The sequence below is a fragment of the Apodemus sylvaticus genome, chromosome 4 (assembly GCF_947179515.1).
Source record: "Apodemus sylvaticus chromosome 4, mApoSyl1.1, whole genome shotgun sequence".
NCBI lineage: Eukaryota > Metazoa > Chordata > Mammalia > Rodentia > Muridae > Apodemus > Apodemus sylvaticus.
In genome coordinates, this window is record NC_067475.1 from 153,421,357 (window position 1) to 153,437,786 (window position 16,430).

Genomic DNA, 16,430 nt, shown 5'->3' on the forward strand with positions numbered 1-16,430 from the left:
TTCTTTCATTTAACAAAAGATACTGTAACAGATTGAATGTTGTAGAAAAGCCAGAACATACTACTATTTTAATCAACCAGTGTTTTAATATTTATTCTAATTTCCAATAAAATAAGTATCAGTGCCTAACCCACATGGAAACATCTTGTAGTTTCATCAGTGTAGGGAGGTCGAGACAGAACAACTTGAGCCAAGGTGCTGGATGCCAGGCAGCCTAAAATTTAAGAATATTCAACTTTATATCACCATGGAATTATATAAACACTACAAATTAGACATACTGATGTTATTAGCAGATTATGTGGCAAATCAATTAAGAGCAGTTAATATGACCAGCTAAGTTATTCAGAAATCAATGGAAGGATGACTGTGTTGAACTGGGCTAATATAACTGCTTAGATATTTGTGTCTAAATCCTTAATCACCATAATACTAACCAAAATAACTTTTGTAAAAAATCTTTTTAGCCGGGCGGTGGTGGCGCACGCCTGTAATCCCAGCACTCTGGGAGGCAGAGGCAGGCGGATTTCTGAGTTCGAAGCCAGCCTGGTCTACAGAGTGAGTTCCAGGACAGCCAGGGCTACACAGAGAAACCCTGTCTCGAAAAAACCAAATCCAAAAAAAAAAAAAAAAAAATCAATCTTGATTGCTGTGTTTTCGTTGTCAATTTAACTGCACCTGGAACTAATTAAAACCAAAATGACTAGGCACACCTTTGAGTGAATATGTTCTTAAATCAAATCATGTTAAATGGGAAGACCCCCCCTTCTAACCCAGATCAGTCGAGGTGGGAACATCCACCTTTAATGTTGCCCATATCTTCTGCTGACAGCCTATTTAAAAAACATGAAAGTTTTTGTTTGTTCTTTGCCTGCTTACTTCTGTTCTCACTAGCAAGCTTATTCCTTCTCTGGCATTAAAGTCTACATGCAGCCTTGTGTATTGAAAAATTACTGGATTCTTGGGCCTCCCATTGGTAGACAGCCATTGTTGGACTAGCTGGACCATATCCTGTATGTCATTCTAATAAATTAGATAAGACAGATACAGATTATATATATATATATATATATATATGAGTTAATGTATATTATTAATATATATGCAGAGAAGGAAACAGCTTTGTATATGTAAGTTGTTCCACTAGAGAACGCTAATACAACTGTCCAAAACAAATAGCACTGATCAAAATTAGTTTATATCTACATTACTTATCCTATTTGTTTTTATTTCATGACCTTAAAATTAGTACCTGGGAAACAAAAGGGTTCTAAATAAAAAAACAAACCAACCAACCAAACAAACAAACAAACAAAAAAACCCCACAACTTAGCTGAAAATCTGAGGCTACATAATTTCATGACACATATTTAACCACTAACTCCCTATTACTTGACCATTTGGTAGAAGGAGATAGGTTATATAAGTCAAGAAAAACAGAAAATGGTTTAATTTCTTAAGGCAGCCCCCCAAACCTAATATTCCATTGGTGTTAGACACCAGAATTGTTTCCAGGTACATTTCTTCTCTCCAACTTTTAATATGAAAGATTCTATTCAACACATTTGAAGTAAGTATGGACCAACATGCACTTTCTAAGTGGCTTAAGTAATTTTCAGTTTTTTGCATTTGAAGAAGTTTATGTACATATGCAGTTACATGCAAAAGAAGTCAACTTACTAACTATAAAGAAAGAATAAACTTCAGTAAAATATAATTAGGTTAAAATTTTATAAAGGAAACAGGTTTGTTGAGAAATGAATTATAAAGAATGACAAATACAAACCTCAAATTGCTTAAAAATATACTTTAATTGCACTGGTTAACATCCATTCATTATTTTCCTTTGAGTAAATAATGTGCTGAGTTGATTTCCCTAATGTTGTTCCTCTGTAATCTCCTGTGTATTATGATCTAAGATTTCTCAGTGCAGTGAAAACTAAAACAATTAGTTGCAAACACCAAATGCAAACTTCTTCATTTTTACAATTTTCCCACAAGCTTTTTTATAGTATCAAGTCTACCTCAAAAGTTAACCTTTATATAGGTATATCCAAAGCAGCCAAATTACTTTATAAGCAATTCTGACATACTTGATCAACTTACATTACTTACAATTTCTAATGGAAACAAACACAATGGGAGAAGAGAGCTTTTAAAAAAAGCACAAATGACTTTTGATAATGACAGTGATGCTTTGAGTATCTGCAGGGGATGACACAAGGACTCCCGGATGCTCAAGCTCAGTATTAAGTCACTCCACGTGTCTTCAAACACACTTCCAACCTCCTCTAGCTTCCTGTAATACTGGTAAACAGCTGCTATCCTGTAGTCTTGAGAATAACAAGGAACATACAGGTTCTACAAACGAACTATTCTGAATAATTCTAATACATAGTTGGTCATCAGACTTAAGAATTATGCATATGGACACCAACTATACACTCTCACAGGTCAAAGCACTTCCCAGACAACACAAAGTCACTTGTCCCAGTGAGTCCAAGTAAAAGCACACTTTTGGAGCTAGTATGTCTAACATACTATTCAAAACTTTTATAATGAAGGTAACCATTTCATTTGCAAACAGGTATTTTCCTTAGTACTAAAATAAGGTGACATTTCACTACGAGTACACCAAATGCCTCATCCATCTAAAACTGCAGGATTCCTCTGGTGACAAATGGTGACAACTCTGAACTGTGTCTGGTCACAGAGAAGTCTACAGTTTGCCTACATATTTAAATGACAGCATCAAAGGGCATTTGTAGTAAAGAAAAGACAAGTTTCTACTCTCCGGTCTGGGAATTCTTCAGTTGCTTATGGGCTTCTCTTAACCATATGCTTCTATATTTACTCCCTATTTACATAAGTCTGCTAACCTTTCCTTTTAAAGTAAAATCCAGCAAGACAAACCACTAATATATTTTTCTTAGAAAGGTGACAGGTTTTTTTATTTCTCATGTAAATCTTCAATTTTATCAGAAAATGTTTGCAATTCCCCCCCCCCACTTTTTTTCATTTATTTTTTGATATATTTTTTATTTACATTTCTTAGGCAAATGGATGGAGCTGGAGAATATCATACTAAGTGAGGTAACCCAGTCTCAAAAGATCAATCATGGTATGCACTCACTAATAAGTGGATATTAGCCTGGAAAACTGGAATACCCAAAACATAATCTACACATCAAATGAGGTACAAGAACGGAGGAGTGGCCCCTAGTTCTGGAAAGACTCAGTGTAGCAGTATAAGACAAAACCAGAACAGGGAAGTGGGAAGGGATGGGTGGGAGAACAGAGGGAGGGAAGGGGGTTTATGTGACTTTCGGGGAGTGGGGACCAGAAAAGGGGAAATCATTTGAAATGTAAATAAAAAATATATCGAATAAAATTTTTAAAAAAATTTTAAAAAATGGATGACAGTTATTAAAAGCAGTGTTAAGACATCTGCCTTCAACTCTGCATCAGCTCTCTCTCAAAAACCAATTCTTTTTCATCTCTTTATGTTTAGAAGCCTTAACTACTCTGCACCTTGGACTGGAATGTTGATTGGAGTGTAGTGCTTGCCCAATGTTCCAATGTGTGAGTGTATACCAGGCTGTGGCCAAAATACAATCTTACCAGACAGGCCACCCACTAAAAAGAAAATGTAGCAAACAGGATACATAACTAACAAAGTTTTGTTCCTACTACAGTGATTGTTTTCAATAAAGCAGCAAGAAAGTAGTCCATTTTGAATATAACCTCTAAGTTGCACTCATGCAGTAAAGACTGTCCTAAAGTAACTTCTAAAGGTAAAACAGACCCTGAATTCTTCATAGCTTAAGCTTTCCTCTGTCTTCTGAGACAAGGAAATGATGAAAGAAACCCTTTCTTATCCCTAAGAATATTTGAGGGCTTAAAGTAAGTCCAAGGTTGGAAACTCATGATAATATTAGCTCATTTATTTTAAACCATTCTGAAATGTTATTATCATTATTTCACTATTTGTTCTCTTAAGGCACCAGAAAATACAGACTGACTTGAGGAAATAACACCGCCGAAACGCATGTTCTCAGCCACTATCTTAAAAATCTGCTTAGAATGTTCAAACGCAGTTCATCAACATATGTCAAGCAAAATAAGCAAGTAAAAAAAAAAAAAGAAAGAAAAGTAAAAAAATTGCATGATCTCACATGGCCTAAGAGCATAGGAATGTAGCTATCGGAACCTGGGAAGAGTGAGGAAGAGAGGTTGTCAGTTGGAACAGCATCCATTTCTTACCTCCTCCTCCTTCCTTCTATCCGATTCCTTCTATCTGTGTGATTCCCACATTCAGGGTTAGTCCTGACCATTACTGAATCTTCTCTGGAAAAACCTTCTCTCACAGAAGCACCCCGAAGGTGTGCTTCTCAGTTCACGCAAGCTGACATTCAGCCACAATTTCCTTGTCTCAGAAGACAGAGGAAAGCTTAAGTAGGTCAGTAGTAAAGTACTTGAATACAATATGACAGACTCTACAATTAACCTCAGGTACAGCAGTACAGGAAAATAACTTTACATCTGACAAACAGCACCACAGACAGGTGTTAAGTGTAACATCAACAGTCATGTTACTGTATGCATCCTTGATATGTGAGACAGGAAAAAAATAATACTGTGTATATAGTCCTCCTCCCTAAAGCTTATAACCCAAATAAATGTGAATTACCAGCCAGATTCCAAAAGAGAAACATTCTACACACTATCATCAACAAACAGAAGCCCAAGAAACCATGCCAACCAAGGAAACATGAAAGCTAGAAGTGCCATGGTATTCTTGATGAGATAACAACAAAATGGGCATTATATAAAAACTTAAAAAAAAAAAAGGTAATATACACAGTTTACTAATGAAGAATCCAAACACAGTAATTTCTAGGCTGTCAGGAATGGTGGGAGATGGGTACAAAATAGGTAGGTAAGACCACAGGCTACTCTCTTTCCAGATTTTCTGTAAAAATGATTAATTACTAAGTTATCAAGAACTGAGAGATGGGTAAAAGGTAGGTAAGAACTTTGGCTACTGTCTTTGCAGATTTTCTGTGAACAGTTCTAATCTGACATATGAAGAATAAAAAGATATTGTGAAATGGAAGAAGGAAAAATATTTGGAAGTCTTTGGGACACATGTTCAATACTTTGAATACAACACACAAAAATCATATGGGTGGCCAAACTCCTAAGGAAAAACATTTGGCACTGTTAGACTCATGATAGCCGACAGTACAAAATATCTAAATTAACAATGTTACAAAAATCTCAGAAATGCACTATCTTAGCTGTGTTCTATTTGACAGCTAATGACAAAGAGACTGGCTTTGTCACCAGCACCAGTTCCACCGCATCAGTTGTATGTAATTAAAGAGTCTTATTTCTATGCCCCCTAGATACAATTCTATTCTGTGTCTCAAAATGTTAAAATCAAAGTTTAATATATGTAATCTTCAAAAGTATGTTCTTTGGAGGACCAGGTTAAGACGGCAGTAGTAGGTTTTCATGAAAATAGTTTTTTCATTCACATTTAACTCCAATATTACATTAGAACTAAAATGGAATGTATTATGTTTTTCATATACTATTTATGCATAAGCTATACTTAACCTACCACCACTATAAATAGATACAAAATAATTCTGTTTATCATTTTAGCAGGAAGAAAAATCTACTATACTCCTGAGATTATGTACTAGTACGTACTATGTAAGTAGAAAGTAAAGATAACTACCAGGAACCGTTAACTTCTAATTGTAAATATCTCTTAGTTCCTATAACAGAATCACCAAATCCAACACTAAGAAGCAAGATCAGTGAAGAATAGTCAGGTTCCAGTATGGGTGAATAATGACTGTCCTCAGTTCTATGTACACTAATGAAATACAAACATTCTCTTTGGGGAACCAAAAAGTACTGGGAGTACTGCAGCTACTGGGGGCATCTGACACAGGAGTAAATTTTGTATACACAAAACTAGTTTTAAGAACACAAAACTAAATTTTTAGTTTTCTCATCTGAACAAATGCTTTACAGAGAGCTAAAGAAATGAGCAACATACGATCCAGAATTACCATGACCCTATCAAACAATTCCACGAATTCTAAAAGATAATGTAAAATCTGTTAGAAAAGCATTCCTTGGAACCAAAAGATAGGTTCTTAAAAAGTTGGCACCACTACTTCTTCCTACTATATTAAAAAATAATAATAAAATAAAAAGTTCTTCTTTATCTTAAGTATTAAGAACATGTAAGCAAACAAACAGGTTGATTAGATAGAGGGATCCTATCCCTCCTGCCTTTAATTCACTTCATTTAAATGGCTGACTAAAATGAAGAACTTACATGCATTTGTCAATCAGGAAAATAATAATAGGCAAAAGTTATTTTCTAGCAGGCAGCATATATTAATAAAGATAGCTAAAAAGGAAAGAACACCAATTAGAGTGAACAATTTTTATTGAAACCCTCAAAGAATAAAGAGGACCAAATGATGGAGTCTGGTACCTTAACCAAAAAAAAAAAAAAAAAAAAAAAAAAAAAAAATCTCACCTACTGTACCATCATTCACAGGAATGAACAAACCCAAACACGACAAAATTTAAATTCTCATGTAACTGCTACACATGAATGTAAATGAACTATTCATTTCATCATACCCTTCTTTTAATCATAGGAAAAAGGGAATTTACATGGCATAACAAAAAATACACAAAATTTAATGAAAACAATTCTTTAAAATCTCACAAACTTACTTCTTCTAAAGGATGCAGAACGCACTTGAAATGATTGAATGACTTAAGCTGATTACTTTTTTCTTTTTTTTTTTTTTTACTGCAAACTGTTTCAACATCAGCTTAACCCCACATGCATGGAAGTCAAAAATAACACAGCTTTTCAATTAGAAAGATCACAGGTTAAAATGAGGAATTAAGCACTAAAAGGTTGAGTTTTTTTTGTTGATTTTTTTAAAAGGAAGTTTCAAGTACCAATATGTATAGTGAAAGAATACTAATTTTGGTTACTTTCCCCCTTACTGTTAAATATACAAATTATAATACCATTAAAAATAAAATACCCACATAAAATAACTTTAGTAAGAATCATTCAAATGACAAATTGGAAAAACACTGAGCAAGAAATCACAGGACCAATAATGTCTTAATTTAATATTATTCCAACATTTTATTATATATATACTCTTGTAGAGCTCAGAGTCTCTCCCTTTTGGTCCCCGCAGTTAAGAAACATTCTGTTGGTTGTACTTTAGAGACAACCTGTAATGATTTCATTTAATGGAAAATAATCTTACAATATACTGACTGACCAAGAAGGAAGAGAAGGTTGGTGCTTTGGGGAATACTTAAAGTGAGAAAAACACAAAAATTACCAAGTGGAAGCTTTTGTCCAAAGGAATGCTGCACCCATTTCACATAAGATTAGAAATTCAGGTTAAAGGCACTGGGATGTTCTCCTCACCACGAATAGACTCTCAGCTGAGATTCACTGGCCCTGTCTGAGTCTACTGCAATCAGCCTGCTCATTGGGTATTTCGATGACATTCTTACATAAAACCTAATGTAAATTAAACAAGACTGAATTAGTTTATAATGTATCTAGTTTTATAAAAATATCCAGAGTTGCTAATAAAGCACCAAGAAAAAGAGAACCTCAGGGGGAGGACTCAGCTCCTTCCTACAAGGTCACCCTTTTACAGTTTTCTCTAGTAGGAGCTCCAGAATGACATGTGTCATCTTTAAAATGTCCTACTTATACAATCTTAAGGATATAGAACATTGCTGTGCTGACTATACCCAAATGCCAACTTTCATTATAAATAGTTAAGAGACATATTACAAGATTTCATGGCTTAGTCTCAAAAAGGTAAAATAGGTGCAATTTTCCTTTAAGAAAGTTTTCATTCTGTAATATACCATTAATATTTGTGTTCCCTTCAGTAAACACTGACATAACTACACTGGGACTAACAAGTAACTGTGAAGTAGCTATGGTCATCTACAAATACTGTATTTTAATTAAAAAAAATACAATATTTGTATATCCTAAAACATTATATAAAAATTATATAAATCAAAGTTTCAAAGAAATATCGGTCACGAGACTTTCAAATCGAAGTGAGCAAAGACAAGAGCAAATGAAAATATCTCTAAATATGATGTAAACATAAATGAACTAATGCAGATCAAAAAGACATTCAAATCTACTGTATTGCTATTTTCGCCCTTAACATATCATTCTACATAGCTTTCTCCTTTCAAAACAGTAATATAAGGGGCAGGACATTATTTTCATAACCTTAAACCATCAAATCAAATACAGATGCACAACACATTCAATTATACAAAATCAATTTGTTTCAAGATACAAAATTAATGTTGATATGTAATTAATGAAAAAAATATGATGTTAAAAAGATTATCTATAATACCCAGATATATACTGTATTCCCACGTATATAGATCTCATCAATAAAACATCAACACATTCACTTAGATACTGATTTAATTCATGGATCAAGGCCATATTTTCAAAGTATTTTAAGGATGCCAGTACACTGCAAAAGCTGGAGAAAAGTTGAGAAACAGTATATGCTTACTAAACAAGAACTATATTTATCTAGTGAATACCTAGAGTAATAAATTTTTACTTCATGATAGCAATCAGGCTCGCAAACACCCAGAAATAGAATTTAAGGGTTTTAAATGTAGTTATAAAGGTCATAAAAAGTCTGATTAGACTGAGGTACATTTACTCAAAATGTTGAGATTCATTAAGTGGTAGAAACAAAATAATCCCTCAAACCAACACATATTCTCAGTTACATATAATTGGAGGAGGGGAATGTGCATTAATTGGTGAAGTCCACCAGGCTGCATATTTGTTACATCAAATAGTTTGAAGACAAGGGAAATGTTCTAATATATAATTTTAGATTATGTACTGTTTGGCTAAAATAGAGCATAAGGTTGCTTTGCCATATTAAAAGTTTGCTACAATAATTTTTCACATAAACATTCAGACTTGAACTCCAGGACTAAATATGGCATGATTATTTTGCATTTAATCTGTCAAATACCTAAAAATTGACAATTTAAAAACTACAACAATGAAAAGATTGAAGCAGTAGACTCTTACATCATTGAACCACTTCTAATGGTTAACTGTTAGTACTTAACAAATTCAAAGAGTTAATGAATCCTTACAATTCATTCAGTCTTCTGTGCCTTAGCTAGGATGCATAATTACAAAAGACAGCAGGTACTGGTAAAAGCTTCAGGACACAAAGTGCTTGATGAAGTTACAGTTATCAAGTGTGTTTGGTGAGAGAATAAGGGCAGATGCGCTGATGAAAACCATTACAAGAAGAATCAATTTCGTGTTAAAGGGTTCAAAGATGTCACCTTAAGCAGAAAACAAAAAGCTTTAATAACATCTTCTTTGACTTATTAGGCATTTCCAGAGTCTACATCATTAGTGTTGTCATTTTAATAGGACATCTCCACACGGTGGTTATTGCTTGTTTCTATTTCTCTCCTGAAAGAAAAATATAAACATTATAATAAAATACAATCACTACGAAATGATTTTAACTATAGGTACATATAATATAAATCATCGCTAGACAGCTCTTCAAATACTAATTATCTCTCTCTATATAACACAGTGAGATGATCACTACAAAACTCTTAACAAAAGGCCTATTTCAAAATAGTTTATATCCTCTTTACACCCTTATTTTATTACATGATTTAAGATGAGAACATTATGCTTTTTTTTCCTTTATCCTTCCAGTTTAGATGTGTGGTATACCAAATTAAAGGCTATTAATATGTGGTATACCAAATTAAAGGCTAGGATGAAGACTTAAGTTACATTAAAGGCTCATTAAATTAGGAGTTCAGTATTAATTTTGAAAAGAATTTGGTTTAAAAAGTCTTCCACTTATTCTCACATTCAGTGTAACTTTTCACATCAAAAATAATGGAAGCTTAAGACTGTCTCTCAAGAAGTTGTTAGCTATATTGGGTGGGGGAGGGAAGAAGAAGAGAAGTTAGAGGGGTAAACTACTTGAAGCTACATTAAACAGAAATGTATGACAGGTAATCAGTTCCAACAATTAGGATAACTTATTATTTTTAAAAATTGGATGTTTTAGTTTAAACTGTAATCAACTTTTACAGAATCACTAACATACACAGATTATATACTTCATGCATCTCTTTATAAAGCATAACTTTCAGTTCAAGAGACAGAAAAGGAGACAGCAAGGAAAACATAAACAAAAAAAGAAAACTCATTTAGTCTAAGCAAAAAGATTAGAAGATCTTAGAAAATAAATGTAAACAATTTACATTTTTATAACATGAGTCAGCCTAAATGTACACTCATCCAGAAAAATAAAAACTGTAAGAATCCTTTAAATCTGACATTACCTATTTATGAGAAATAAATCCAAAACACAAGGACGAAGAAAAATCAAAATAAAGAGAAATGCAACACAAATAAATGATGTTAGACAAAATGGTCAACAGTCAGAGATGAAAGCTACTGCTATGGATAGAAGTAGCCATTTAAAACGTGTATGTGGCACCTAAGTTTTCAAAAGCAATTTTATACTAAATCAACTTACAAGCAATAGCTAACACTCATAGTAGTTCTTGAATGTAAGTATGTTTTTCTTAGTAAAGCATATAAGCACATCAGACAAACATATAAATCAGAGAAAACTGATGTTAGGGTATATCATCTCACAGCAACCCAGAATGCAAGCCTCATAACAACAGTCCAGGGTTGCTGGACTTATAAAAAAAAAATCTGAGTGAGTGGGTGAGTGAGTGAGTGAGTGAGTGAGTGAGTGTGTGTGTGTGTGTGTGTGTGTGAGAGAGAGAGAGAGAGAGAGAGAGACTGAGATTGAGATTGTGTGTGTGTTAGAAGTGTTATATAGGATCAGGAAGAGCGCCTCTCCCAAAAGCAGTGCCGAGAATAAAGTAACCAGCTGACCTCACCTTCTGGAGTCCATATGCACACATACAACTAATACATGAATCTGGCAGTACCAGTGGATAAAAAACACAAGCAAACATTAAGCAATTAAACTAAACATTTACAAAAACATGCATACAAATGAATTTAACAAGACAATGAAAATTAGAACACTCTCCTAATAGGACACAGATACTGTGTTCTCTACAAAGACAAGACATATTTGGCAGCTACTGGTAACCTTTCAGTCAGTATTTACCTGATAAACAAAATGTGGCAAATACATTTTTAAGAACATCAAACATTCAAATGCAAGGTGAAGTGAGTTGACTTGAATATACTATGTCTGTTAGTAATTCTCAAAAACTATCAACAAATGTTCAAATGTGTAAGAAAGTTGAGTAGAAACTTCTTAGTAAATTAAAGATTTCCTGCCAGGACCTAATAAGTCAATTTCAATCACAACTTATAGAACATTACAGTAAGGCAGTTAAGTTTGGTGGGAACTTTTTTTCCTATGAGCATCTAGTAAATAATACTTATATATTATTATACATATTATATAATTATATATTAACATCTAATAATGTTATAGACATTAAAAAGGGATTTTTACTTATACTAGTAAAATGGAAAAATAGTAAAAATGAAAGAACATTAAAGTATCACTTTAGAAATATTGTAGCCATTGTGTGTGGCCTCTCTAATGTTCTACTCCACACCTAGATCTTTCATCCTTCAGAGAGATGTCACCTAGAAAAATTGAGGATACCAGGACAATCTGGGCTACAAAACATGTCTGAAGCTGGCATAAGCTTCACTGCCAGTCTCAAAAGAAAATACACACACAAATATGGCTAGAATATTTCTAAAATGAATACACCTCTACTATACTTTAATATAGGAAAATGTAAGTTCTATGCTTAGATGCTTAAATTATTCAATGAAATTCTCTTAATTTGTTCTTAGTGTCTAATTATGCACAGCTTATTCAAGAATGTGTGCTGAATAAAGATTTTACAAATGAATAGATATATTTTCAAACTTCATTGAATTTCTATACCACTTTTCTCAAATTTCACCTATTGTACACTACTTGAGCACCTGTTTTATGTTCTAAAACATCTCTCTTGCCACATCATCCAAAATCTAAGAAACTCACCTGGACTTTATACTTTGAAACAAAAATATTATTCACAAATGTATTTTAGAAATACTGATGTTTTGTTTGCATGTGGTCTGATACCCACAGAAGCCAGAAGAGGACACTGGACCTCTATGAACTGGAGCTGCAGATGGTTACGAGCCACCATGTGCTGAGAATATGAGTCCTCTCAAAGAGCAGCCAGGTCTAATGAACCATCTTTAGCACCAAATACATATATCAAGACTTTAATATTTTTCAGGTTCCAAACCAAAATTATCTAATAATCCTTTTTAAAATGTTCAGGAAAATCATAAATCAAATCAGGTACCATGATTTGGTTTAACAATGATTCATTTGTAAAAAAGATTAAATGTAATTACAACAAGTAGCTTTAGAAACCAGCTTTCAGTGTTCTGTATTAGAGTTTGTACAATCAATTTCTCCCTTAAATGTGGACCAGACCCAATAAATACTTCCTTTTAATCAACAGCACAGGCAACAGAAATAGGGTGTAACTTCTGTAAACAGGCTACAGCTTTAATTCTACCTAGCTCTACACTGCTTCCTTACGTTGCTATTGTCTATCTAACTGCCACCTTTTGTTTCTTTGGGGTTTGGTTTGGTGTTTCTTTTGGTTTTTTTCTTTTCTATTTTGAGACCAGGTCTTGCATATACCAGACTGGTCTTGATAGCCAAGGACAACATTAAATTCCTGATTCTCTTACCTTTGCCTTATGGGATGTCTCCTGAATACTGAAACTGCAAACCTATCACTAACTACCAAGCATTATTTTTATTTAGTGTTTCTTGAATGCTGGACTGGCATTCTACCAATAAAACTGCTTCTTCACCCTGGAAGCAAGCTGCTTATGGTCATAAGGACCCAAAATAAGGCCCCCAGTCCAGCATGCCTTAAACTAAATTCTGCCCAAAATGGCATGAGGCTGAAAGCAAATATCTCAGTCTTCAGATTCTCTAGGCTCAACATAGACTGCCACTTTGTAATAGAGTTTAAGACTGAAAATCCAGTCAATTCTGCCGATTTCTAAGGAAAAAAAAACTCCAAGATGTGTGTTGCGCCACTGAATTTTATGCTATTAAGTAACCAGAGACAACTAATACAGAAGTATTGTGATCTACCAGCAGCCAAATGCAGTGCATGTAATAGCTTAAATTCAGAAATAGAAAAAAAAAAAAAGGAAATTACAAGCCTTTCCGTTACTTTATCAGTATTTATTTCTGTGCAGGAAATATTCTTTCAGATGGGGAAGGGGAAAAAAAAGTACTACCCTAAAACCAGTCAGCTTGGTTTAATACCAAGTCAATTTACCCAAGGAATGAATCATACATAATTTCTTTTCATGAAATATTTTCTGGGCCAGGCACTTGGGAGGCAAAGGCAGGTGAATCTCTTGAGTTTCAGGCCAGCCTGGTCTATAGACTGAATTCCAGAGCAACCAGGGCTACACAAAGAATCCCTTTGTCAAAGGAAGTAAGAAGGAACAAATGAATGAATCAACAAAAGGAAAGGAAAGGAAAGGGGAAGGGAAAGGGGAAGGGGAAGGGGAAGGGAAAGGGAAAGGGGAAGGGAAGGAAAGGAACAAGGAGTGGGTAGGGAAGAGGTGGGAGGAAGGGAGGGAGGGAAAATGAAAAATGTTTTCTTTGGTAAGTTAGAAGATGTATTATCCTATGTTTATAAAAATGAAAATGATTAAGGCACATTCCTATAACCCCACATGTGGAAGGCAGAAGCAGGATTATAAAGTCTAAACAACTTCAGAGTGAACCAGTTTAAAAACAAACCCCACAATACATATGGTCCTAAATTTGCTGAGAAAAACAATGCACTTATTAATTGAAATCCTCTTTGGTTTAATAATATGTATTCACAATATTCAAGGAAATATTCTCCCCAAGATCTATGACTAATCTGATCAATCAGAGGTCATTCATTTCCCAAAAGCTCCTTTTGATGGAGCACTAGAATATAACATAACCACCACAATCTGAAGGGAAGAAAAAAGAAAAGAAAAGAAAAGAGCAAGAGAGCGAAAGAGTGGGCAAGAGATATTACGAAATCTCACAAAATGTTAATCAAAATAAAGTCTGTCACAGCAACAAAAAATAAGAATAGGCCAGCTATTAAGACTAAAACCTGGGGCTGGAAAGATGGTTCTGCAGTTAAGAGCAGGAGTTCCTCTAAAAGACCTGGGTTCAAATGACAAGCCTACATGGTATGTTTCGAACCATTTGGAATTCTAGGCCCAGGGGATTTGGGCCTAGATTCTGTCCTCCACAGGAACTGTATACATGTGCACAGGCATACACAGAGGCCAAACACTAGCACAGATAAAAATTCAAAGGTTAAATTAAAAGATACTAAAATGTCATACCAAATTGTTTGCTGGTATATTTAATTGGATTTAGAAGAGTTAAAATTATAAAGGATATAAAATAGAGGATTCATTCAACACTATGACAGAAAAATTTCTAAAGGTTACCTAAACAGTCTATTACTATGAGAGAAACTAAAATTTATACTGGACAAATACACTCAGGTCATTATTTTCTTCTCATTTTCAAGCACTATATGAGCTTCATCAAAGGGACAGTACATATAAATAATTCTTCTGGAAGCAAGTTAAGATAATAAAGATCCTGGGCTTGAGTAAACACTTGTCTAGAATTCAAGACAGAAAAATCTATTCTCACATTCACATTTTAAATTCTTCTGCTGTGTTGCCATTATAACTGTGTTACTATTAAAATTCTTGATTCATCAATTGGACACTATAATTTCCTACTACGTTTTATGATGCGTTTATCAAAATTAGTGTTATATTTCAGGACTGTAAATTATCTGACTTAGGCATCCTTCTTAAATTATCATAAAATTGAACAATAAACTGTGTTACCTTCAGAAATATAAAAATGTGCATGTCTCCCACTATATATGCTAATGATCTAGCTAGAACTAAACTTTTATAACTTACTATTTGCACAAATGAAAAAATCAACAGGTAGCATTTATTATAAACACTGAACAACTAGTAAATAGAGATTAGAAAAATAAGGAAGAAAAATTCCAAGATATTAACACTTCAGAAGAGATTCTTTAGGGCAGTGCTTCTCAACCTACAGGTCACCACCATTTTGGGTAAGGGGTCACAAATCAGATATCCTGCCTATCAGATATTTGCATTACAATTCATAACAGTAGCACACTTATAGTAGCAAGGAAAATTTTACAGTTGGGTCAGCACAACATGAAGAACTGTATTGAAGGATTGTAGGATTAGGAAGGTTGAAGTCGACTGTCTTAGAACAGTTACACACTTGGCAGTATCTATTAAAACCTATGTGACAGTCATTTTTCTAGACACTAAGGAATGGACATAGAGCAAGCTCTGTTCTCAATTAGCTGATACACCTGTGACAACAAAGGCTGTCCATAGCTTTGCTTTCCTCCCATACTCCTCCCTCTGCCAAGGCCTAACCCATCAAGTGCTCATTTTGTTTGTTTGGCTTTAAAAAACTTTCTGCTCTTGAATAGCAAACCTGTAATTGATAATGAGTTCAGAGTCCCTCAGTGTGGAGGGCAGGGGCAGTTGGAGGATATTTATTCCAGTATTACTAATAGCTACCAGAATTCATTTCTTCAACTTTTTTCTTTCCGTTGAAATGTTTTCACCCTTTCTAAAACACACACACACACCAGCAAAAACAATGAAGAACAATGTAGGCTAAGTCCTCAGAGGCCTCAATTTCACTTTTTCATACCGAGGACTGAAGAGGAGACATTTCTGATCACCCTGCTTACCCTTCCTTGGTAGTGGCTTTTGCTTCAGAAATTTTAAAGATTTTCTCCTTTCCTGTCTGTTCTTTTTTATTTTAAAACTAACCTGGTAATGATAGGTCCATTCAATCTGAAAACATGTGATCCTGAAACGGTTCCTATAATTATCCTTCCCATTGATTCTTTTGACCTGGTGCTTAAAAAACTCAGACCACTTCTCTTTCCACTACATCTTTTTTCTTTTATATTTTCATGTCCGTTACTCTGAATTTGGTTAACTTCATCAATTTGAACTTCTAAAACTTCAACAAGATCTAATACAAGAGTATAAGTATATTCCAACTAATCTACTTGCTCACATTTTTTAATCCGATAATCATGTGTTAATTTTTCAATAACAATTTAGTACTCTGTTCCAATTATGTAGGAATGGGATTCTTTCCTACTAGACAAACTGTTAATCTTCTGTT

The 16,430-nt window shown here is 34.0% G+C and overlaps 1 protein-coding gene across 8 annotated transcripts in view; it reads right to left on the reverse strand.

The window, feature by feature from the left end:
* Window positions 1–6,824: 6,824 nt before the first annotated feature.
* Window positions 6,825–16,430, reverse strand: part of Ythdf3 (YTH N6-methyladenosine RNA binding protein F3) — a 31,770-nt gene continuing 22,164 nt past the window's right edge. For all 8 annotated transcript variants that reach the window (XM_052180786.1, XM_052180784.1, XM_052180781.1 and 5 more), the window contains one exon: window positions 6,825–9,568. In XM_052180786.1, the coding sequence (XP_052036746.1) occupies window positions 9,545–9,568 (24 nt within the window). In that variant the 3' untranslated portion in view covers window positions 6,825–9,544. The remainder of the gene's footprint in view (window positions 9,569–16,430) is intronic.